This window comes from Jaculus jaculus, chromosome 1, assembly GCF_020740685.1.
Source record: "Jaculus jaculus isolate mJacJac1 chromosome 1, mJacJac1.mat.Y.cur, whole genome shotgun sequence".
NCBI lineage: Eukaryota > Metazoa > Chordata > Mammalia > Rodentia > Dipodidae > Jaculus > Jaculus jaculus.
In genome coordinates, this window is record NC_059102.1 from 246,598,735 (window position 1) to 246,621,448 (window position 22,714).

General features: G+C 50.3%; 2 protein-coding genes across 4 annotated transcripts in view; one reads left to right on the forward strand and one right to left on the reverse strand.

Moving 5' to 3' along the window:
* Smpd3 (sphingomyelin phosphodiesterase 3) overlaps positions 1-7,831 on the forward strand; it is a 99,191-nt gene extending 91,360 nt beyond the window's left edge. For all 3 annotated transcript variants that reach the window (XM_004661662.2, XM_045149752.1, XM_045149759.1), the window contains exons 5-10: positions 541-616; positions 719-874; positions 2,642-2,731; positions 2,948-3,011; positions 4,496-4,658; positions 4,897-7,831. In XM_004661662.2, coding sequence (XP_004661719.1) covers positions 541-616; positions 719-874; positions 2,642-2,731; positions 2,948-3,011; positions 4,496-4,658; positions 4,897-4,998 — 651 coding nt within the window. In that variant the 3' untranslated portion in view covers positions 4,999-7,831. The remainder of the gene's footprint in view (positions 1-540; positions 617-718; positions 875-2,641; positions 2,732-2,947; positions 3,012-4,495; positions 4,659-4,896) is intronic.
* Positions 7,832-8,661: 830 nt separating this feature from the next.
* The window catches only part of Prmt7 (protein arginine methyltransferase 7), a 55,954-nt gene continuing 41,901 nt past the window's right edge, over positions 8,662-22,714 (reverse strand). Inside the window, exons 10-18 of the mRNA XM_004661663.2 lie at positions 21,536-21,671; positions 19,875-19,958; positions 18,561-18,608; positions 17,578-17,667; positions 14,296-14,457; positions 13,020-13,094; positions 10,317-10,477; positions 9,484-9,580; positions 8,662-8,870 (exon numbers count right to left, since the gene is read on the reverse strand). Of these exons, the coding sequence (XP_004661720.2) occupies positions 8,700-8,870; positions 9,484-9,580; positions 10,317-10,477; positions 13,020-13,094; positions 14,296-14,457; positions 17,578-17,667; positions 18,561-18,608; positions 19,875-19,958; positions 21,536-21,671 (1,024 nt within the window). The 3' untranslated portion in view covers positions 8,662-8,699. The remainder of the gene's footprint in view (positions 8,871-9,483; positions 9,581-10,316; positions 10,478-13,019; positions 13,095-14,295; positions 14,458-17,577; positions 17,668-18,560; positions 18,609-19,874; positions 19,959-21,535; positions 21,672-22,714) is intronic.

Here is a 22,714-nt window from a genome sequence, read left to right on the forward strand (position 1 = left end):
ACAGAGCAAGACACTGTCTAAAAACCAACAAAAGTCATGTAGGTAGATACTCCAGTTGTTCAGAGATGGCAAGGACTGAGGAGAAACTTGGCTGTGGCTGTATTTTGTATATTTTCTCCAATTAGGCTTTGTTGTTGTTTGTTTGTTTGTTTTGTTTTTTCCAAGTATGGTCTTGCTCTAACCCAGGCTGACCTGAATTCACTGTGTAGTCTCAGGGTAGCCTTGAACTCATGGCAATTCTCCTGCCTCTGCCTCCCGAGTGCTGAGATTAAAGGCTTCCCATCTAGCTTTGTACAGATTGCTGTCAGGTGTGCAATACCATAGGCTGAAATTTTTTTTACATATTTGCTCCCAGAACCAAGCCAGAAGCCCCTAGAAGCAGGACATGCCCTGTTCTAAGCTGGGCCTAAGTCTAGCCAGGAGCCTGGCACATAGGAGGTGAAAGCTTGACCCAGAGGGCAGTGGATGTTGCCAGGGTCCCTTTGCTCTTAGAGCAGTGATGACTGTATGTGGCAGCGCTGACACCTCCTCTCCCACCAGGTGCAGGTGGGAAGCACACCTCAGGACCAAAGAATTGTCGGATATGTCGCCTGCACACACCTGCATGCCCCACCAGGTAGGTCGCAGCCCGGAGCCTTCTGGTGATGGGATCAATGCCTGGATTCCAGCTGGGGCCCAGGGCAAGCATCACATCCTGTCTTTGTTCTTCTCCTGGCAGAGGACAGTGCCATCCGGTGCCAGCAGCTGGACCTGCTTCAGGACTGGCTGGCTGATTTCCGAAAATCTACCTCCTCGTCCAGCACAGCCAACCCCGAGGAGCTGGTGGCATTTGATATCGTCTGCGGAGATCTGAACTTTGACAACTGCTCCTCTGGTGAGGCTGTGCTACTGTTCTGGGCAGAATGTGGGCTCCATGCACAGCCAGAAAGACTAGGTGTAGGCAGCCTAAAGAACTTCCCCTCATGTGTGTGCACCAAGCCCTCCTCAGTGTGGGAGATTTAGTAAGACTATAATGTCTCTGCCTCCCAGAAATCACAGCAGTGAAGAGCTCATGCTCTGCCTCTGAAGCCCACAGGCCCCTTGCTGGAAACCCTAAAAATGAACCTGAGACAAGGGAGGCCTTAGCCTCTAACAGACTAAGCAAGAGTTGGCTGACAACTTGCTTCATCTTCTAGGCTAAGCCAGTGTGGTGGTACATGCTTGTAATCCCAATTTAGGAGGCAGAGACAAAAGGATGCCTATAAATGTGAGATCACACTGGTCTACACAAACAAGTTCCAGGTCAGCCAGGATTACATACAGACCATGTCTCAATTAATTAAAGCCAGGCAGATATAGAAGCTCACTGTAATCCCAGCACATAGGAGGCTGAGGTAGGAGGACTGCCATAAATTCAAGGCCAACCTGGGCTACAGTGAATTCAGGGTCAGCCTGGGTTAGAGTATGACCATTCCTCAAAATAATCAGTTAAAGTAAAAATTTTAAAAACCTCTTGGGCAAAAAGACCAAAAGTTATCACCCATAAAGCTTTACATAATCGCTCCTAGAAAGACCTCCTGGGGTCAGGGCAACTTTAAGCCTCCTTGGCCCGGAAGCCTCACACGGATTCTATCACTAATGCAGGGGCAGCAGATCCCATGGGAGAGTAACGATGGGGTAGGATTTAGGGTCTGAGCTTGGGGCCTCAAACTCAGTGATGGTAGGAACCTAGACATCTCACCTGGTTACAGCAGGTGACAGCTATTTCAACCTGTTTGTGACCAGAAAGGCATCTCTTGACAAGCATGGCAACTCCAGGGTGTGCAGGGAGCATGCTACCCCCACCACAGAACACACAGTAGCCAAGGAGAAAGGAGTGCTTTTTCCACTCTAGCTGTGTGGGGCAGTGAAGCTGTTGCCTCCAACATAGCAGCTCCGGCCCAGGCTTAGGGCCCTGTGGTTTCCCTGTCACGGTCACGTGCGTGCGGCTAATTCCACATGCTGCGTGCTCCCAGCACAGCACACTCAGAAAGAGGCTTTCTAGTGGGGGATCCCACCAGGCAGGCTTCACTCAGTGCTGTTCCCCCGGGTGGGGGGGGGGTTCAAAGGAAGACTGTGGCCTAGTTAAGTGGTAAGACAAACAGGAACCCCAGGTTTCTCTCCAAGCCCATGGTCCACTCTTCCCTGACAGCCAGGCACCAGAATCTGTGAAGGCCTTGAGCCCGGCTGTCCTCGGGCAGAGAGAAGCTAAAGGCCAGAGTGCACGTTGAGAAGCATGCTTAAGGAGACAGAGACCAGGGGCAGATGAACCTGCAGACCAACCTTGGGACCACAGAACACACCCAAGGTGGCTATCAAAGAGGCAGGGATCTGCTGGGCGTGGTGGTGCACGCCTTTAATCCCAGCACTTGGGAGGCAGAGGTAGGAGGATCACCGTGAGTTCTAGGTCACCCTGAGACTCCATGGTGAATTACAGGTCAGCCTGGGCTAGAGTGAGGCCCTACCGTAAAAAAACAAAAATAAAATAAAATAAATAAAAAATAAAAGAGGCATGGACCTGGTGGCATCATGTGGTAGAAGAAGTTGGCAGAAGCCAAGGGCAAGCAGGCCCCTCTGGCCAGGTGCTAGCCAGCCACACAGCAGCTCTCCTCCCTCCACACAGATGACAAGCTGGAGCAGCAGCACTCCCTGTTTACACGCTACAAGGACCCCTGCCGCCTGGGGCCTGGCGAGGAGAAGCCTTGGGCCATCGGTGAGCTGGGGAGGGAGGGGCTAGCAAGGGGCTGGGGTCCCCACGAGCTAAGGACAAACCAGCAGGACCTAAGTCCAAGGCCCACTGCTGAAGGTACCTGCCCCAGTCCCGGGGCCCTCAAAAGTCCTGGTGTAACCCACTCATGCCCCGCCCCTTGAAAGTGACTTCTTCAAGGCTGGTGGGCCTTGAGGTGACAACTGTCCTCCTTGTCCTCAGGTACTCTGCTGGACACGAACGGCCTCCATGATGAGGATGTGTGCACCCCTGACAATCTTCAAAAGTAAGTGTCCACAGAGCAGCGGGCAAGAATGGGGTGCCGCCAACCAGGTTCCAGGTCTGCATGAGGCATGGAGCCTTTAGGTGGCAGAGAGACGAGAGATGGCAAGAGCCCTAAGAGCTAGCTCACTCATGCCACTGAGGGCTCCTGTGTAGCAAGAACCTGTCAGTCTGCTGCAGGAGAGGTAGCAACTAGACGGAGGCTGTCACGGCCCTCAAACCCTAGGACTGGCCTTGACTATTCCTAAGCCAGCAGTCAGAGTCTGGACTCACTGCATCACGCCTCGAGCCTAGTCTGGTTGGGGCCCGGCTGGTATAGGAAAAGGAACAGAACTTTTCAGGGCCAGGCTGAGACCCAAGCCCTGCACCAGAGCCACTAGGTAAGGAGTCCACAGAAGGAAGGCAACCAGCAGCCAGTTCTCTCCAACTGGGCACACGAAAACACAAGCTGATCATTCTCAAGTGGGTAACACTAGCCCAGTTTCATCCTTGAGCCCAGTGAGACTTATAAAAGGCCAACAGCAGAACCAATTTATAATTCACAGCCCAAGACTGCACTTTTGGCCATGGTTCCTTGTAGCTTATTTGAGCCAATTAATTAGATTATAGACTAAATTTGAAACATCATCCTATGCTGAGAAAATTATCTTTTTATGAGATGATTAAAAATGATTATCAATAACTCTTAGATCATTAATGCTGGAATTAATTATCAAAAGCAAAGAACAGTAATGGATTATATCTCTGAGCCATTACAATGTTCTTAATGTCATTAGTGTTATTTATCTTAAGGCAGATAAAAAAAAAAAACTTACAGCCAGCCATGTTTGCCAGCCTGGTCTCTCCCTGTGCCCAACTGACTCCAGCATTAACTACCTGGCACTCTGACCTGAACCTGCTCTTCACTGAGGCATCTGAGGGTCACAGCTCCCATTTTCATTTTACAGAGGGAATGGAGGCTCAGAAGTTTGGAGGCATAAACTGGGTAACACCACTGCTTAGGGACAGATAGACCCACAAAAGAGCTAAGACCTCCAGTGCAATCTGGGTCCTCCCTTAGCATCCTGCTAAGCTGAAATAGTAGTCTTGAGGTGGGCAGCCAAGGCTTCCTCAAAGAGGGTCCCTGAGGCTCATGGCAAAGATCCCATCCTTACTGGCTCAGAGCAGAAGAGAGGATTGGGAGAGTCGTGTCCCCAGCCTGGCCACAACCAGGAGTGGCACATCTAAATTTCTGAGTTAAGAAAGGGAAAGTGAGGGCTGACCAGTCTGCAGTAGACTGCCTGTCACAGACCCTGGGGAGCCCTGCTCGCCACGAACTCAAAGGCTATACCTGGGCTTCCCTCCAAACCTGGGCCCTTAGCGAAGTCACAGGAAAGATCTTAAACCCAGAGGCTTGGTGTCACCTGACCCTCCTTGTTTTGTGGAGACCATGGCTCCATGAAGCAGGGCTGGTGTGGGGGCTCACCTTGCTTCCTATTTGCCTAACAGGGTCCTGGAGAGTGAGGAAGGCCGCAGGGAGTACCTGGCCTTCCCCACCAGCAAAAGCCCTGGAGCCGGACAGAAGGGGCGGAAGGACTTGCTGAAGGGAAACGGCCGGCGCATCGACTACATCCTGCACGCCGAGGAGGGGCTGTGCCCTGACTGGAAAGCCGTAAGTCTGAAGTCGCCGTAGGCCTCCAAAGCACTGGGCTCCCTCTGAACCCCACCCTCAGTTCAAATAAGAGCCACCATTTCCACTGACGGAGGACTCTCTGGGTACCCACTTTGCACATCCTAGCCCAAGACCCCATTTCTGGACCCCCAGGCTGCCACCACCTGCCCCCGGGACATCCTTTGCAGGACATCCTCCCTTTGGGTCTAATCAGGATGCTTCTCTCTGTCCTATGCAGGAGGTCGAAGAGTTCAGTTTTATCACCCAGCTGTCAGGCCTGACTGACCACCTCCCTGTGGCCATGCGGCTGATGGTGTCTGCAGGGGAGGAGGAGGCGTAGACCAGCCACGCCACCGGCACCCAAGCAATGGGACCCTCTGCCAGCTCTTTGAGTTGCAGCCCATCCCTGGGCTGCGTCTCCTCTTTGGAGCCCAGTGCTGGGGGGAGGAGGGCAGGGGAGAGGGAAGGAGCCATGGTCAGTCCCAGGGAGCATGGCGGCCAGGCTACTCTGCACCTCCGGGCTGTCTCTGATGACAGAGGACTCAGGCCAGCCTGGGAACCCTTGGCTGCCTAACCAGTGCCATTCTTTCCAATCGTGATTTTCTACAGATCCACACAGCACAACCTAGTTTGTAACCCGAGCATTAGTATGAGGACCGGGTTTATGTACTCTTTGTATCTCTTCTCAAGCTTCGTCCAGGGTTCATTACTTTTGTCTGCTGCCAATGTTGTCTCGCATGCCTGCACCCTCGCATGCACGCTGCCCGCATGCCATGTGCCATGCTGTAGCACCCAGACCCCTTGCTCGGGCCTCACCCAAGGCCAAACTCCAAACACAATCAGAACCAGCCAAAGAAGCACTTTCTGGGCACAGCCACCAGCTCTTCGCCTCCAGCCTGGAAGGCTCACTGTGGGGGCGTGAGGGCTGCTGTGAGCTGCCAACCCAGGGCTCTTCCCAGCGTCTTGCATTCAAGGGCGATGACATTTCAAAAAGAAAACAGAAAAAGTTAAAAACAAAATCACCCTTCACTTTCAAGGGTCTGCAAGTCACTGGGTGGAATTTTGCTCTTCCCCAGCTCACACATTAGGGTCCAGCTGGCTCTGGCCACCCCAGCAGCTCCCGTGAGAGACTGGCCTGGTCTGCAGAGCCATAACAGGAAATCCAAGAAGAGGGCAGCACTTTTTTACATGAAGGGGACTCACAACATACAGGGGTGGGTGGGGTCCTGATTTTGAAAATGACAAGTTTGTAACTTCTTCTCTTCTATCCAAGCCAACATGTCCTCTCCTTTCTGCCGGGCCCCTTGGGTCCCGTCCTTACTGGGGACTTGCCTCATCCATGTACGGCTGAGCTCAGGAACCATCTGCCTGCCCCCAGGTGGGGCTGTGGCTCTGGCCTCCCAGGCCCACTCTCCTTAATATCATTTATTTCAGCCAATGTCACATTGGGGAGGGGACCCTGGACAAAGGAACAGGAAGCCAAGGGGTGATTTGTCCTTTTCTAATGTGCAGGCTGGGGTAGCCAGGCCAACAATCAATGTTTATCTAGAGCAGGGTGGGGGTGATTCTAGATAGTATCCAGGCACACACAGCCACTCTTGCCACCATGCAACCAGGGCCAGCTCCAGGCTCAGCAAGGTGGAACCGGCTTGCAGCCCACCGTCCATCTGGCCCAGGTGTGTGGTGGAGGCCTGGAGCTGCTCAGGACCCCTAAGGCGGCATGGCCTCTGCTCACTTGCCTTCAGAGGGGCTCATCCCCAGCTACATATGGAAAGCGTCTGTTTCAAGGTGCCGAGCTCCAACCTGAGGGACTGTTTTTGACAAGCCCACTGGTCTCCTCAAAGCCCGCTTTGCCCTGGTGAGGATGGAGGGAACACCAGGACCCTGCTGTTGGGACCTCTCAGTGCTTGTACACTGAAGCTGTGCCTTGTCACCCACTGAGCAGCGAGAGACCAAGAGGTGGGACACACATCCAGCCAGACACCAGGATGTGCTGGGCTGATCCCTCAAAGCCTAGGCAGCTTGGCACTAGGACATTCATCAATGGTGACATTGGTCTGCCTAGACCTCCTGGCCTCACCCCACGTTCCACTGTTCAGACCCAAGAAAGAGCTGCTCTCGGCTAAGACAGCCCTGCTGTGCTCTCTGCTTTGTCCTCCTCCAAGGGTCTGACCTCCCAGGGCCCTGAGGAGGCCTCGTGGAGTAGAAGGCTCCTCACTCATGGGAACAGCCAGGTCTCCTCCTACACACTGGGCTCCGATGGGCAGGCCCAATTCCTCAACCTGTGCTGCTGTGCACACAGGGAGAGTAGCAGAGGCCAGAGCCCTGAAACCAGACTCCAGAGCTACTGCCCGAGGGTGAGGGCAGACCCTGTGGAGTCAGAGCCACATGCCTCTCCCCCTCCCAACTTCCAGGGCGGCCTTAGGCAACTCACACCGCCCTGTGCCTCAGTCATCTTCTGTCATCACAAGGTTGCCCCTGTGCCCAGTCAGGTCCAGGAGTCCAGTGGAGGAACAGCCTGTTTCCCAGCTCCCCTACACCTCCCTTGGCACTGAGGTCTTGGCCATCCACCACACACTTTATAGTGGTTTGCCTGTGGACTCAGGGCTTGTGCACAGCCAGGCCTTTCTACTTCAGTTTTTTAAAGGAAGTAACATACTGCCAGGATCTCAGATTCTGTGGCATCTAAGGCCTGTGAAGGGGTGGTCATAGGGGTCCCCCAGATCCTAAACCAAGGTTCTGCCTGCGCCAGGCCCACCTCAAGGAAGCCCTGGGTAGGTGGGGTCAGCTTAGGAACATTCATTCTCATTTGTCCAAAACCACCTTGAGTTTTAAGTATGAATATTAATCTTGATGCTTTTTAACTATTGTATTAACTTGCTGAGATTTAGAAATACTGTTTTAAAAAAAAGAAAAACGTTTTTTAATTTCTGTATTTTTTTTCTGTATTGTATCCTCATGGGACATTAGGGGTTTTATATGGTAAGACACCTAAGGTTTTGGTAAAAAAAAAAAAAAAAATTATCAAATTATATCCAGACGATTCTTCCCTAGAAGAAAAACAATCTTTACATGTGATAAAAAAAAAATATTGAAAACAGAGGTGGATTTTTCCTTTATGGTGCTGACAGGAAGGATGGAGAATGAGGAGAAAATAAAACTGTGAGGCTCAAGGCTGGTGTTCTCTATTTATTTGAGACAAGCTGGGGCAGAGGGCTGCTGATTCAAGCCAGGGGCTGGGCAGCTCGAGGCTGGCTGACTCTGGAACAAAGTCCACATGTGCTAGGAGTCCAGGCCGTCTGGGGTCTCCTACTGGGTGTCTCCCAAATCCTTTAAGAACTGAGAGGTTGGCAGCAAAAAAGTGGTGGCATGGGGTGGGGGAAGTGGAGAGGACAAGGCCATAGCCATCCGGGGAACATGTCCAGGGAACATCCAGGGAGGTGTCCCTGCTGCAGCAAGGCTAGGGAGGGTCATGGCAGGGGCCTTGGGATAGATACAAGTGGGCTTACAGGGAAAGGTTACACCTCCTGGCTACTTTTCCCAATGGCTACCCCTCACCCCCTCTTTGGGGAAGCCTCTTTCCTGGTGTCCAGATGCTTATGAATATGGCTTAGTGAAGCTACTCTGCAAGCAAAAGGCCAGAAACCCTTGTCTTGTCAGTCAAGGTTCCATCCACTAGGGACTAGGGTAATCAAGACCTAGGGACTGCCCAAGAAGGCCCTCTTGGGTGACCAGGGACCAGGAAGTTCCTAGAAAGCAGACAGGGCAGATGAGCTCTGTCAGCTACTCTATCAGTTCTCTTCCAGGCAGAGCAGAAGACATCACTGCTCTAGACCTTCCTGAACCATCACACCATACACGGGTCTCCCTAGTCCTTTCTCAGCTCCAAATCAAGCTGTCTGCCACTCCTGGCACTGACATAGATAGAAGAGGTCTCTCTGTGGATGCCAAGCAGGTCCCTGCAAAGACACATGCGCCTCAGCCTTCATTCCCCAGCGAGTCATAAGCCATTCAGAGACTTTATTTCTCAACAAAGAAGGGTCAGTTCAGGGTGTCTACAGGCCTGAATTCCATGGTAACATCTCCAGTATGGGGCTGAAACTCCACAGTGTAGCTGACTGCCTGAGGGCCATCCTGTGGCATGCTGTGATCCAGGGTGGTGTTGAGGAAGTACACGGCCTGCTTGCAGTGAGGGTTCCAGCAGCAGTCCCCCTGCAGGATGAGCAGCAAAAGGAGGTGAGAATCCTGGCACTCAGGCCGTCCTCCTGACCCACCTCTAGAACAGGCAGCTCACACTGAAAAGTGGCCACTAGGGCTTCTGGCCTGAAGAACTTAAGAATGCTCACAGCACAGGTGTGGACCTTCCCTAGGGTTGGCACACACTCTAGGCTTGATGCCCACAGTACTTACTACCTTTTCTTTTTCTCTTTCTCTCTCTCCCTCTCAACTTGTGTGAGAGAGGGAGTGGTGTATGCATGCGTATATGCCCACAAGGCACTCACTCTATAAGCTTGCCCGTGTCAGGCTGAACTCGTCTACAGTGGCTAAAATGGAAAGTCGAGCGTCCCACTCCATTGCTCTTTCACCCAGTCTTATTTGAGCTGGAGTCTCTCACTGATCCAGAAGCTGGATTCTTTTTTGTGCAAGCTCTGAAGATTTTTGGATCTCTGCTCCCCTACAGGATGGGGATTACCAGATGCACAAGGCTACTCCTAGCTATTTATATGGGTCCTGGGATCAAACTTGAGCAGTCTCTCAGGCCTCCTCAGGCCAACGTGCTTGTCCTCTTAAGTTCTGAGCCACCTCTCCAGCCCTACAGCGCTACCTTGTCTGCTGCAGGCTCTAGGAGGCCAGTGCTGACCGTGCTGTCTGGGGTCAGGTGGTATTCCATCCACAAGACGGCTCCGTGGGTCTTCCCAGGCCTGGGAAGGAAGATAGGGCCCAGATAGATAGTTATATGGAGACGTGTGTTCAGCCAGGACTTCTCTCTGCTTTCCCCAAAGCTCGTTTCTTTACCACTCCTACCCCACCCAGGCAGGAGCTTCCAGCATTCCAGGCCCACCTAACTGAAGTCTACGCAGAAAAGGCTGGGCCAGAACAGCCATGGCTCTGAACTCTGCTGCTCTTCATGACCTGACCAAGCACTGAGAGGAGGCCAGGGCTGCATGGCCCCACAGGCTGAGACGCAGGCTGCCACCTTGACACTGAAGATTCACTAGGCAGTGGCATGTGTCTTGCCTGTCTCTGATGCAGAAGGCCGAGGAGCTCTGTACTTAGCTCCACTAGGCAGGAGGTGGGGCTCCTCTGTGAAGGGAACTGGATCTATGGCGTCTCCCATGTCTTGCAGCAAGCAGCCTCACCAATCCTGACCTGCTTTAATTCCCAAGAGTGTCCAGGAAAATGGGCCAGTGGGTAGCCATAGCAACCAAATTCACGTTATTCTGCAGCTGTGATCAAACACGAGGGCCTCAGGTGGAGACAAGCAAGACCCGCTGCAGCTCCCCCCCTTCCCCCAGCACATGCCTAGATACCATGAAACCTGCCACCATGCGAAGATGAGAAGCAGAGGGAGGATACAGGGTGGCCAGAGAAGTGTCTAGACCAGCAGAGCTTCACCATGTGGATAGTAACTCTCCCACTTCCACAGCCTCCACTCACCTCCTTAGCTCCATGGAGCCTGCAGCACGTAGGGGCTGCTGGGGGACCGGCTGCTGAAAATCAAAGGTCAGGATCCGCTGGGGCTCGGAGAGGCTGCGGCAGGGGTACTCCCACAGGGGGTGGGGCTCCGCCTCCTTGCTCTCCCGGAAATCCAGGGCCCGCTAGAGGAGGGAATTTGGGGGGCTATAGAGATGAACCGCAGCAAGCCACAGATAATCTCACTTCCTTGGCCCAGGGCCCTAGGGAGACGGCAGTCACATGGGGCAGCATGTGTTCATAGTGCCTGGTCATAGTAGCCTGCTTCTCCCCTTCCCGCCCACTCATCAAAGGGCCACTTTACTTCTTCAGGCCTCACTTTCTTCCTTTTTAAATGGGAATGACAATGCCTACTCTTGACCTATTCTGAGGACCAAATGTGTACATGGCGCTCACTGATACCGAGCACTTCAACCCTATATCCTGATGGAGGCTCAGAGACAGGCCCGTAAACTCGCCAGCCCAGCGCTGGAGAAAAGAACTGGTGCCTGGTGGGAATAAGCAAGGTGCAGGGCACAGGGAGGCTGTGTGGAGGAGATGACTCAAGGCAGGGAGCTAAGGTCAAAGGGCTGGAGGTGAACTGTGGACAAGAGCCACGCGGGGGAAGCAGGGACAGCCCAGAACAACCCTGCAGGGCTCGGTGGGTCCTTCCTGTGGGGGTGTGGTGGTTTGATTCAGGTGTCCCCCATAAACTTAGGTGTTCTGAATGCTAGGTTCCCAGCTGATGGATATTTGGGAATTAATGCCTCCTGGAGGGAGTGTATTGTTGGGGGTGGGCTTAAGGGCTTTATAGCCAGTTTCCCCATGCCAGTGTTTGGCACACCCTCCTGTTGCTGTAGTCCACCTTATGTTGGCCAGGGGGTGATGTCCACCCTCTGCTCATGTCATTGTTTTCCCCTGCCATCGTGGAGCTTCCCCTCGAGCCTATAAGCCAAAATAAATCTCTTTTTCCCAGAAGCTGCTCTTGGTTGGGTGATTTCTACCAGCAATGTGAACCGGACTGCAACAGGGGGAATAGCCACATTTAGGATCTATGTTTCCTTGGGATCCCTGTGGAGGAAGGGTGGGGGTGGCAGGGTCAGAGCCATAGCCCAGAGGGACAAAGACAGGGTGGACAGCAGTGGAGGCACACCTGGGTGGGGGGCTCCCTGTCAACCTAATAACTGCAAGGGAAGACGGGGCCTGCAGGGAGGACACCAGGTCTAGAAAGGGAGGGGTGGGCCTGGAGAAACATGAGAGCCAAATTGCCTGATGGCACCCAGCAGCTAGCAGCTGTCTGGACTGCACCCACAGACCACACACCAGACTGGCAAGCCAGGTTGTGCAGACTGAGGAGCAGGGGCCTGAGGGAGACCCAGCACATGTGACACCCCGGAGCATGGAAGAGTGGGAGTGAGCCAGGAAGGAGCCTGATGAGTGGCCAGGGGTGGCAGAGGCACCCAGAGTAGGTGCCTCAGCACAAAGATGTCGAGGAGAATGGACAGTCGGTGGTCTGCTGTGGAGGTGTGACACAAATGGAAAATACCCATGGGATTTACTTAAAAAACATTTACAAGCCATCAGGCGTGGTAGCACAGGCCTTTGATCCCAGCACTCAGGAGGCAGAGGTAGGAGGATCAATGTGAGTTCGAGGCCAGATCACCTTGTAGAAAGGCTGTCTCAACAGAAAACAGGCTGCTGACGCCAACAGAAGCAGCTCTAATGCTGCAGCAACATTCAGGTCCTAGCTCAAGTTTCCAATTCAAGAGTTACAGCAGGGGTGAAGAATGGGGCTGGTACCACAGGATCGTTCTCAGGTTAACAATCACGGTGGACCAAGCCACACAGCAGCACTAGCCTCCCTGCCCTGAAGAGAAAAGCTCTCTATACACTGCCTGGGCCAGGTCCCTGTCAGAGGCCTATGATGGGTGGAACAGTGCTGAGAGCTTTGGCCTTACCTTTTATTTATTTGTTTTTGAATTTATTTATTAGAGACAGAGAGGGGGGTGGGAGGGAGAGAGAAAGAGAGGCACGTCAGGGCCTCTAGCCACTGCAAACAAACTCCAGACACAAGCGCCACCATGTGCATCTGGCTTACTTGGAACCTGAAGAATAGAACCTGGGTCCTTAGGTTTTGCAGGCAAGCGCCTTAACCACTAAGCCATCTCTCCAGCCCTTTCCTTTTATTTTTTATTTACTTGAGAGAAAGAGAGAGAGAGAGAGAGAGAGAGAGAGAGACCAAGTGCCTTAACCACTAAACCATCTTCCCAGCCCACCTTTTATTTTTTAGTGGTACTGGGAATTGAACCTAGGACCTTGTATATGCTAAGCAAGTCCTCTACCACTGAGCTAAATCCTCAGTGCCAAATCCTCTTTTTTAAAAAAATTTGAGACAAGCCAGGCGAGTGGCGCGCACCATTAATCTCAGCACTCTGGAGGCAGAGGTAGGAGGATTGCTGTGAGTTCGAGGCCACCCTGAGACTCCATAGTGAATTCCAGGTCAGCCTGGGCTAGAGTGAGACCCTACCTTGAAAAAGCAAAAAAAAAAAAAAAATTTTTTTTTGAGATAGAGTTGCTAAGTCAGTTGTGCTAGTCTTGAACTTTCAATCATCATGTCTCAGCTTCAGAGTAGTAGTTGTTACAGGCCTACCCCACAAGACCTGGTGGCGGGGGCGGGGGGCTGCCTACCTTAATCATGTCATCCATGATGTGCACGTCGAAGCCTTCACAGTCACCACAAGGGCTCCGGATCCGCCACAGGTCCTGAGGAAGGAATATCCCTGACTTCACTCACCTGGGCCACAAGGAAGCATGGCGCCATGAATAAGCAGGGACAAAGGGCCAGCAAGAACCAGAGGCATAACTTGATATTCCTGCAGCTAGGGCTGAAGGGACGGAGACCAAAAAGGTGGTTCGTGTAACAGACTAGTACAGAAACCTGCAAACTAACATGCTACCAAGACTTCTCCTTTAAGCTCCGCAGCGAGAGCCTCCACGGTGAAGTTCTGTGCTTCGTATCCAGATCAACTTTAGCAATTTTTTTTTTTTTTTTTTTTTTTTGAGGTAGGGTCTCATCCTAGCCCAGGCTGACCTGGAGTTCACTATGTAGTCTCAGGGTGGCCTCACACTCACAGCAATCCTCCTACTTCTGAAGCCTCCTGAGCACTGGGATTAAAGGTATACACCACCACACCCAGCCTTAGCAATATTCTTTGGGAGATAATCTGTAGGCAGCTCTCCAGTGCTTAGTGCCCGTTAACAGTGCATGAGGATCCAGAAGCATACTGTGGCTGTCTATCTCCCATCTGCTGCCTCTTGGGACATGTGTCTGGAAAAGTGTATGCTTCTCTATGACCACTCTTTAGCCACGAGAACCACAATTCACGTGGAAATCTCATCAAGTAAATAACAGAAGAAATGCCCAGAAATTAAGTGATGGGGCCACCAGGCTACCAACGGAGCCATTCTTAGAAAAGAAATACAGCATGTGATTCATTCTCCATTTCAGTTAAAAAGCACTTCAAAATCCTTTTAATAAAAAATGCCTTTCCCAAAATGACTTTTTGACTGTGGTTCTGCTTTGATGAGAAAATTAAAATGAAGCTTTTCAGTTTCTCCATGCATAAAGCTCACTTCCATCTCAGGATGCTTTAACTACAGCCCTGCTCTTAACCAGAGCACAGCGCAGCACAGCATGTCCTCTGAAACTCTTCACTTATATTTTTTTAATTATTCTGATAAGCTGTAATTGTAAAATGACAACAAAGACATTTCCATTTCATATATCAAACTAATGTTTAAAAAAAAAAAAAAACTCAAGCTTCCTCTATTCAGTACTGTGCTGATACAGAAAAACGAGGCCCAGCCCACACCACCAAGCCCAAGTCACGCCGTCCGCACTCATGGTCTCTAAACCCACCCTCCTGCCGTGTTAGTGTTTTGCAAAGCCCTCTGGGTGGCTCACCTTGAACTCCACGATCACAGCGTGCAATGAGGCACTCTGGGGCATCACAATGGCGCCAGGTGCCAGGTGCTGGTCTACGGCGGTGCGGACATACCAGAAGTACAGGTTGTGCCATGGTAGCAGGCTGGTGGTGAAGAAAGGCTCGCCCAGGAGGAGGGAGACCTAGCAACCAGGGTAGGAAGGAGGATCTAAATGTCAGAAGTGCTCAGCCGGCCAGTGAAGCAGTTCCACAGGAACACAGAAGTGGCAGGCCATTTATTTACTTACTTATTCATTCATTCATTCACTCACTCACTCACTCATTCAACAAATGAGCATGCCTGCTTGGTACCTGCCCCTGAAGATACAAAGAAAAAGACAAAAGTCCTGCCCTCTGTTGAAGAGGAAAAGATAATCACAGGCAAGGGTAGGAGTGGTTCTCATGTGAAAGACACAAGGAATGCATACAGGGAATCCAGGAAGAGCTTCCAGAATGGTACCTGCCAATCCACATTTAAAGCTGCCTCACCCCAGTGTTATCAGCACTGCTTGAACTCCGCATCAAAGCCACTGGGCTTGAATACCACACAGCTGGGGACACTGGGAGCATGTGCTTGACAAAGCATAGGCTCAGGAGACATGTGAATAAACAAACAGATGCATCCTAGGAGTCAGAAAAGCCAGAGGGATGGGCAGGGTCAATTCGGAATTTGAGTAAGCCAGGCGTTGTGCTGTGAGCTTTTCATCCCAGCACTCAGGAGGCAGAGGTAGGAGGACTACTGTGAGTTTAAGGCCAGCCTGGGACTATAGACTAAGTTCCAGGTCAGCCTGGACTAGACTGAAACCTTGCTTTGGAAAAAAAAATAAATAAATAAAAAATTAAATAAATCCTTCTGAGCCCCATGAAGTACATGGGGACAGCTCTGCAGGTGGACCTGTGCACAGGGTGCCTCAGGTGAGTGCTACAACATTCAGCCCAAGTACAGAAAGGGAAGGAAACTGGGACAATCCGAGAAGGCTCCCTAGGGCCAAAACCCCACTGGATGGTAAGCAGGGGAGATGAAAGCCAGAACAGGGGGGACTCTGAATACTTTCCCGCCCTTCATCCCTGCCAGTAATAGCTTATCACTTCCACTCAACAGAGGGACCTGGAGCCTGGCCAGCACACTAGAGAAATGAATGACAACTTTATCTTCCAAACCCTCATCTAAAGGGGGCGGGGGAATAACTTGTACCTTCATGCTCATAGTAGCACTATTTATAATAACAAAAAATAGGAACAAGCCAGGCATGGTGGCACACGCCTTATTCCAAGCACTTGGGAGACAGGGGTAGGAGGACTGCTGTGAGTTCGAGGCCACCCTAACTATACAGTGAATTCCAGGTTAGCCTAAGCTACAGTGAAACCCTACCTCCAAAAATGGGGGAAAAAAAAGTTTGATAAGAAAGTCCTGGGCTGGAGAGATGGCTTAGCGGTTAAGCGCTTGCCAGTGAAGCCTAAGGACCCTGGTTCGAGGCTCGGTTCCCCAGGTCCCACGTTAGCCAGATGCACAAGGGGGCGCACGCGTCTGGAGTTCGTTTGCAGAGGCTGGAAGCCCTGGCGCGCCCATTCTCTCTCCCTCTATCTGTCTTTCTCTCTGTGTCTGTTGCTCTCAAATAAATAAATAAATAAAAATAAAAATAAATTCTTAAAAAAAAAGAAAGTCCTAAAATTAATCTGGTGATGGTTGCATGACCTTACTAAATACAAACTAACTGAACTGACCACTTTAAATAAGTGAATCGTATACCATGTGAATTGTATCTCAAGCTGTTATTTTTTAAACTGTCTAAGGGAAAATGGGCAATAGACTTGAACAGATATTCAAACAAGACTTGTAAATAGCTAAAACAAACCTTCCATAGCATACGAGGGATGTAGGGTTTTGTTTTGTTTTTTGTTGTTGTTTGTTTGTTTTATTTTGAGGTAGGGTCTCGATGTAGTCCAGGCTGACCTGAAATTTACTATGTAGTCTCAGGGTGGCCCCGAACTCACGATTCTCCTACCTCTGCTTCCCAAGTGCTGGGACTAAAGGCATGTGTCACCACACCTAGCCAGAAGTTTCTTAAGAAGTTAAGCATAACTATCACATGACTTAGTAATTCCAGGTCTAGGTACCTGAAGACACATCTTAAAAAAAGATTTCTACACCAATATTCATAGCAGACTTATTCAAAATAGTCAAAACCTAGAAACAATCCAAAAACTCACCACCAGCTGAACAGAAAGTGTAGCACAACTATATAATGGAACATTATTTAACATTACAAGGAACAAAATAAGCCGGGTGTGTGACGCAAGCCTTTAATCTCAGCACTTGGGAGACAGAGGTATGAGAATCGCTGCGAGTTCAAGGCCAGCCTGAGACTACATAGTAAATTTCAGGTTAGCCTGGGCTAGAGTGAGACCCTACCTTGAAAAACTAACAAACAAGAACCTACCTTGACAAACCAAAAATAAATAAATAAATTAAATTAGATTAAATAAAAAGGAACAAAATACCCACATATCCCACAACACAGAGAACCTAAAAGAATCTTATGCTCAGACAGAAACCTGATGCAAAAAAATCAAATAAAATCACAGATAGCAAGTGCTATTTTACTTCTGCAAAAATGTCCAGAAAGGGCAAATATATAGAAACAGAAGCCAGAGTCCAGTTTCTAGAATTTTCAAGGAAAGGTGATCAACAGGTTGGCAGCTGGACATGAGATCTGCATCCAAAAAGAGAAGAGGTCTGCCGACAGCGAAGCTCCCAGTCCCTGGTTCACACGCGAGAAGAGACAGGACTCCAGGGAAAGGAGACACGATGGGAGGGAAAAGGGACGCAGGGCCAGTGTAAAGGAAGAGCATGAGGGAGGAACAGGAACTGAGGGGAGGACACCCCCACAAAGGCAACTCGGAAGCAGCAGCCAAAAAGGTAAGAGCAGTCTAAAGAGGAGTGGAAGTGTGTAAGGAGATGGTGCTTGGTAACTCCAAGGGTCCCAGTCAGACAGCGATTATGGCGGGAGGATGTGAGCTGGAGGAAGCCTTCAAAGATGGGGTGAAGGGAAAAAAACTGTACAGGGAAAATGAAGAGAATCTACACCATGCTCCTTAATCCCAACAAACTATTCCATCTTTGTCAGAGAGGCGTGGGAGCCCCAATGCAGCTGTATGCTCACAAATGCCTCACCCAGCTCATTGTGGTAAGGTCTCAGCTGGCAGGTGACATGGGAGACAGCGCATACTGCGAGGCCCAGGGATCAGGGTGAGCTACTCACCTTCTTCCCCTCCAGGTCTGCAGATGTTAGCGACTCAGGCCGTTTCTCAATGATACTAATTTTGTCTTCCAAGTGGTTAGCCTTGAAGATCTTAGGGGGAAGAAAAAGCAGCATTTGGACCAGTTTAGAAAACAACCACTTCCTACTTGAAGGCAAAGTCCACTGAATAGTGTCTGTCTCACGTGCTGGAGACATGGGTTAAATCTCCAGCATCACAAACAAAATGAGAGAAAAACCGAACACCTCTCACAGTTGCCTTCTCTGCTGTTTTCTGGGTAAATGGCTCTAAAGCACCACTTCATCTGCTTGTGAAAACTCCTCCCAAAGGGCTTCCTACAGACCATGGGCAAGGTCAAGAACAAAAGACATTTCCGGCAGGCAGGACCTGGCACCAGTCTTGTAGTCACCTTCCAGAGAGGAAATCAAACGAATCATTGCCAGGGAATGAGAAGTGCCCTCTGCTGCCAGCAGAGACTTCCCCGGGCAGTGATGCTGAGGGAAAAAAATCACTCAGTTCTACGACTACAGATGTTAGTTTTCTTAGCTTTAAGTGAAACAGACAAACAAAAACGGAAACATCTTAAACCACAAAAACCAAAGCAAAGGGCAAACATGCACTACTTCTTTTGTTGTTGTTTTTGTTTTTTCAAGGTATGGTCTCACTCTAGCCCAGGCTGACCTGGAACTCACTCTGTAGTCCCAGGCTAGCCTTGAGCTTACAGAGATCCTCCTATCTCTGCCTCCTTAAAGGCATGTGCCACCATGCCCGGCAACATCTCCTTCTAAGCGGATGCCAGCTCACAAGAACTTCCAGGCCAGTTCTCCAGGCAGGAGACAGCCACAAAGCAGAGATCTCAATGCAGCGGCTGCTCTGCCAGCTCCTCTATTTCAATATTATTGCTGCAAACGCAACCATCCATCGCAAACTCAGGAAAAGAGGCTTCACAGGTCACTTGGTTAATTCAGTAACAACTGTCACTTACCTTTTTCATCAGTTTATGGGAAGCTGCTGAACTCTCAACTGTAAATACCTAAAGAGAACACCAGGAGATGAGCTATGAAAGATGCCCTGGAAGGAGAAAATACTCAAATTTATGTAAACAACCCCCCTGGGACAGTGCCTACACTGGGTACTGACCCTGGCAAAGTGGCTGACTCAGAACCCTGAGCTGCAGTGATGTGGCACTGGCCATTGCCTGACTTTTGACCACACACAGAAACAGTAAAATCCCTCTGGCCCCAAACGAAGGCCACTCCACCCACAGACAACAGCTGCATTTGCCAAGGGCTCTCGTCACAGAATCACCTGCTGGGAGCAGGCACTGCACCAACTCAAGGGTTTATCTTAGGGGCTGAGGAGATAGCTCAGGGGTTCAAGGCACTTGCTTGCAAAGTCTGCCAGCCTGGGTTCAATTCCCCAGGAATCACACAAAGCCAGATGCAATAAGTGGTTCACATGTCTGAAGTTTATTTGCAATGGCAAGAGGCCCTGGCATGCCCATATTCTCTCCCCCTTCTTTCTTTCTCTAAAATAAATAATTTTTTAATCTTTTTAATTTTTAAAAAATAATTAACAACTTCCATGATTGTAATAAAATAAGTAAATTTAAAAAAACGTAAGCTGATCTTTAAAAAGCAAAAATCAGGGCTGAAGAGATGGCTCAGCAGTTAAAGGTGACTGCTTGCAAAGCCTGATGGCCTGGGTTCAGTTCTCCAGCAAAGTGGCACATGCATCAGCGTTCATTTGTAGTGCCAAAAGGCCCTAGTGTGCCCATCTCTCTCTCTCTCTCTCTTCCTCCTTCCCCTCCCCTCTCTCTCTACTTGCAAACAAATAAATAAAAAAGTGTGTGTGCGTGTTTTCTTTTTTAAGTGAAAAACATGGGCAGAGGAGATGGCTCAGTGGGTAAAACCACTTGGCACACAAGCACGAGTACCTGAGTTCAGATCCCAAAGATTCGAGCAAAACTAGACAAAGCAGCATGCCTCCGCAGCCGCAGTACTCCTGCAGCAAGACAGGGGGCGCCGAGAGCAGGGTGCCTGGGAACCTGTCGTGCCCAACAGCGAGCAAGAGACCTTGCCCTGAACGAGGTGGAAGGCAAGGCATGGACACCCAAGGGTGCCCTTTGGCCTCCATGGTGCACTGTGGCACACATACCTGCACGCGCACAAACGCACGCACGGCAGCACACGCGCTGTGACACAAAAGGGGAAAACAACAATACAAAAGAGAGACTAAGTGAAACATAAGAGAACGGAACAACTCGCATGGAGCTGAGAGAAAGGCATGTGCCCAGTACCTGCTCCGCCCCGAAGTGATGGGCCAGCATGGAGAGCAGACTGCCGTCGCTGACACAAAGACAGACGCTGTCTGCTGTCAGCACCTGTGGGTAGAGAGCAGGTCGGCCCAGGTGGCTTCAGTTCACCAGGAGCTTCCTCCTGGCAGACTGACAGAAATGCCTCCTTCTTCCATACTCCACCTAGACTCTGGAGTCAATCTGATCTCCTCCCACCTCCCCAGTGCCACGCCTGCCGTACGCTCGGCCATGCCTGCCTTCTGGGCCCATGCAGTCACCAGTACTGGCGCTCTGTGATGGTTTGGATGTATAACGCCCTCTCCCCTCCACAGGCCGGTGTACTTGAACGCTTGGTCCCTAGCTATTTGGGAAGGCTGTGGAACTTTTAACAGGTGGAGCCTTGTTGGAGGAAATGTGATACTGGGTTGGGCCTTGAGGTAATAATACAGCCTGGCCTGCATGTTTTGTTCAATCTCTGTCTCTCCTTCCCTCCTGCTGATGTGACCACGTGACAATGGTTGCCTGCTCCTGCCATACCATGATCGACTGATGTATCCTCTGGAATTCTTTTCTTCCATAAGTTGTTTCTAGTCAGGTACCTTGTCCCAGCAATGAAAAAGTAACTGAGGAGCTGGACATCGTGGCGCATGCCTTTAATCCCAGCACTCGGGAGGCAGAGGTAGGAGGATCATCATGAGTTTGAGGCCACCCTGAGACTACAGAGTGAATTCCAGACCAGCCTGGGCTAGAGTGAGACCCTAACTTGAAAAACCAAAAATGAAAAAGTAACTGATTTATCCCCAATCACCCCACTAGTACCCATTGCCAAAAAGACCCTCTTCAGATCAACCAGAAAGCCTAGCTTAAGGTTTGCTCCACTTATAAAAGAACCCAACTCTTAACATCTGGCCCATGTGCTCCGAGTAATTCCTCAAAACAAGAGTGCCTTTATGGGTCATAGATCCCTTGGTGATGATCTTCAGACAGCTCATTTCCTTCTTTCTCACAAAATGAATGCATTTGCACACATATTTCTGTACACAATTCTACGAAGGCCAGAAGACCCCTCCCAAAACCCTACCTGGGAACCCAAGGTTCAGCCCTCTGCTACAGGCAACAAGAACAAAGGTTTTTAGGCTAGAGAGTTCCATGGTCAAATTTACATTTTAGAACATTTTAGTTGTTTTTTTCCTGGATTTTTCGAGGTAGGGTCTCACTCTAGCTCAGGCTGACCTGGAATTAGTCTCAGGGTGACCTCGAACTCCACAGACATCCTCCTACCTCTGCCTCCCAAGAGCTAGGATTAAAGGTGTGCGCCCCCCCCCTCCCCCCGCCTGGCTAGAACATTTTAGAAAGATGCAACAGATGAAAAGGGGGGTATGACTGAAGTCACTGGGCTCACCCACACCCATCGTTGTGACCAAAAACAAAGGCATCCTGCACAACTAGAGGAAGGTTCCCAGGGGAGTGCTTATGGAAACAGAGAACACCCTAGAGAGTTTGCACAGGAGCCAAGAACAAGCTTCTTAGAAATCCAGAACAAGCTCTTTAGCACCTATTCCAGATAAATCCAACTGAAGGCATTCATTGACGGAAGGCAGACAATATAATTAGCCAATCACAAGCAGAGGGCTGGACCCACACCCAAGGGGAAAGGCACTTACTGTTCTCAGGGCTTGAGCATACTGATCAGTTCTGTCCTGATCATTGATCTCCCCAAACCTAGGTCTGTTCCAGAGCAGGTGAGCCTGGCAGTCACATACAGGGCGCATCTGGTGGACTCTCTCATTCTCATCAGGGCTGGGGTGGGAGATGAAAAGGCAGACACAATTAAAAACGACCTGTCATGTGCCAGGGAGCATGAGTCTGGACACCAGCTCTCAAATAGGCACTGGTGGTTACACAGCCCTCTGACTTGATACTTTGCTCATATACCTATCTCCTTCTGTTTCTTTTCTTTTGAGACAGAACCTCATGTGTCCCAGGCTACGAACTCACTATGTAGCTGAGAATGGTCTTGAGCTTCTGGTGCTCTTGCCACCAGCTCCTGAGTGCTGGGTTACAGGTGTGCACCACCACATATACTTTCTCATATCTGCTTTAAGTGATACTCAAAAACCCATGACAGCCTATTCTGAGTGCACACAAACGGGCATTGATGTGTCTTCTCGAAATCTTTTGCTCTGGGCTGGGAAGATGGCTCAGCACTTAAAGATACTTGCTTGCAAAGCCTGCGGGTCTAGGTTCAACTTCTAAGACACCCACATAAAGCCAGGCACAAAAAGTGGCAAGTTGTTTGCAGCAGCAAGAGGCCCTGGCGTGCCCATATACAGACACAGACACACACACACACAGACACACACACACACACATTTTATTTTTTTTGAGGTAGGATCTGGGTCTAGCCTAGGCTGACCTGAAATTCACTATGTAGCTTCAGGCTGGCCTGGAACTCACAGTGATTCTCCTATCATGGCCTCTCATGCTGGGATTAAAAGTGTATACCATCATACCCAGCATAAATAATTTTTTTTTTTCCCAAGGTACAGTCTCACTCTAGCTCAGGCTGACCTAGAACTCACTCTGTAGTCCCAGGCTGGCCTTGAACTAACAGCAATCCTCCTACCTCTGCCTCCCAAGTCCTAGGAATAATGGTGTGCACCACCACGCCTAGCTTATAAATTTTAAAAAATTAAATCTTTTGCTTACCAAACAAAACAGAACAAAAAGTAAGTTTATGCCAGGCACGGTGGCATGTGCCTTTAATCCCAGCAGTGGGGAGGCAGAGGTAGGATTGTCGTTGAGTTCAAGGCCAGTCTGGGACTACAGAGTGAGTACTAGCC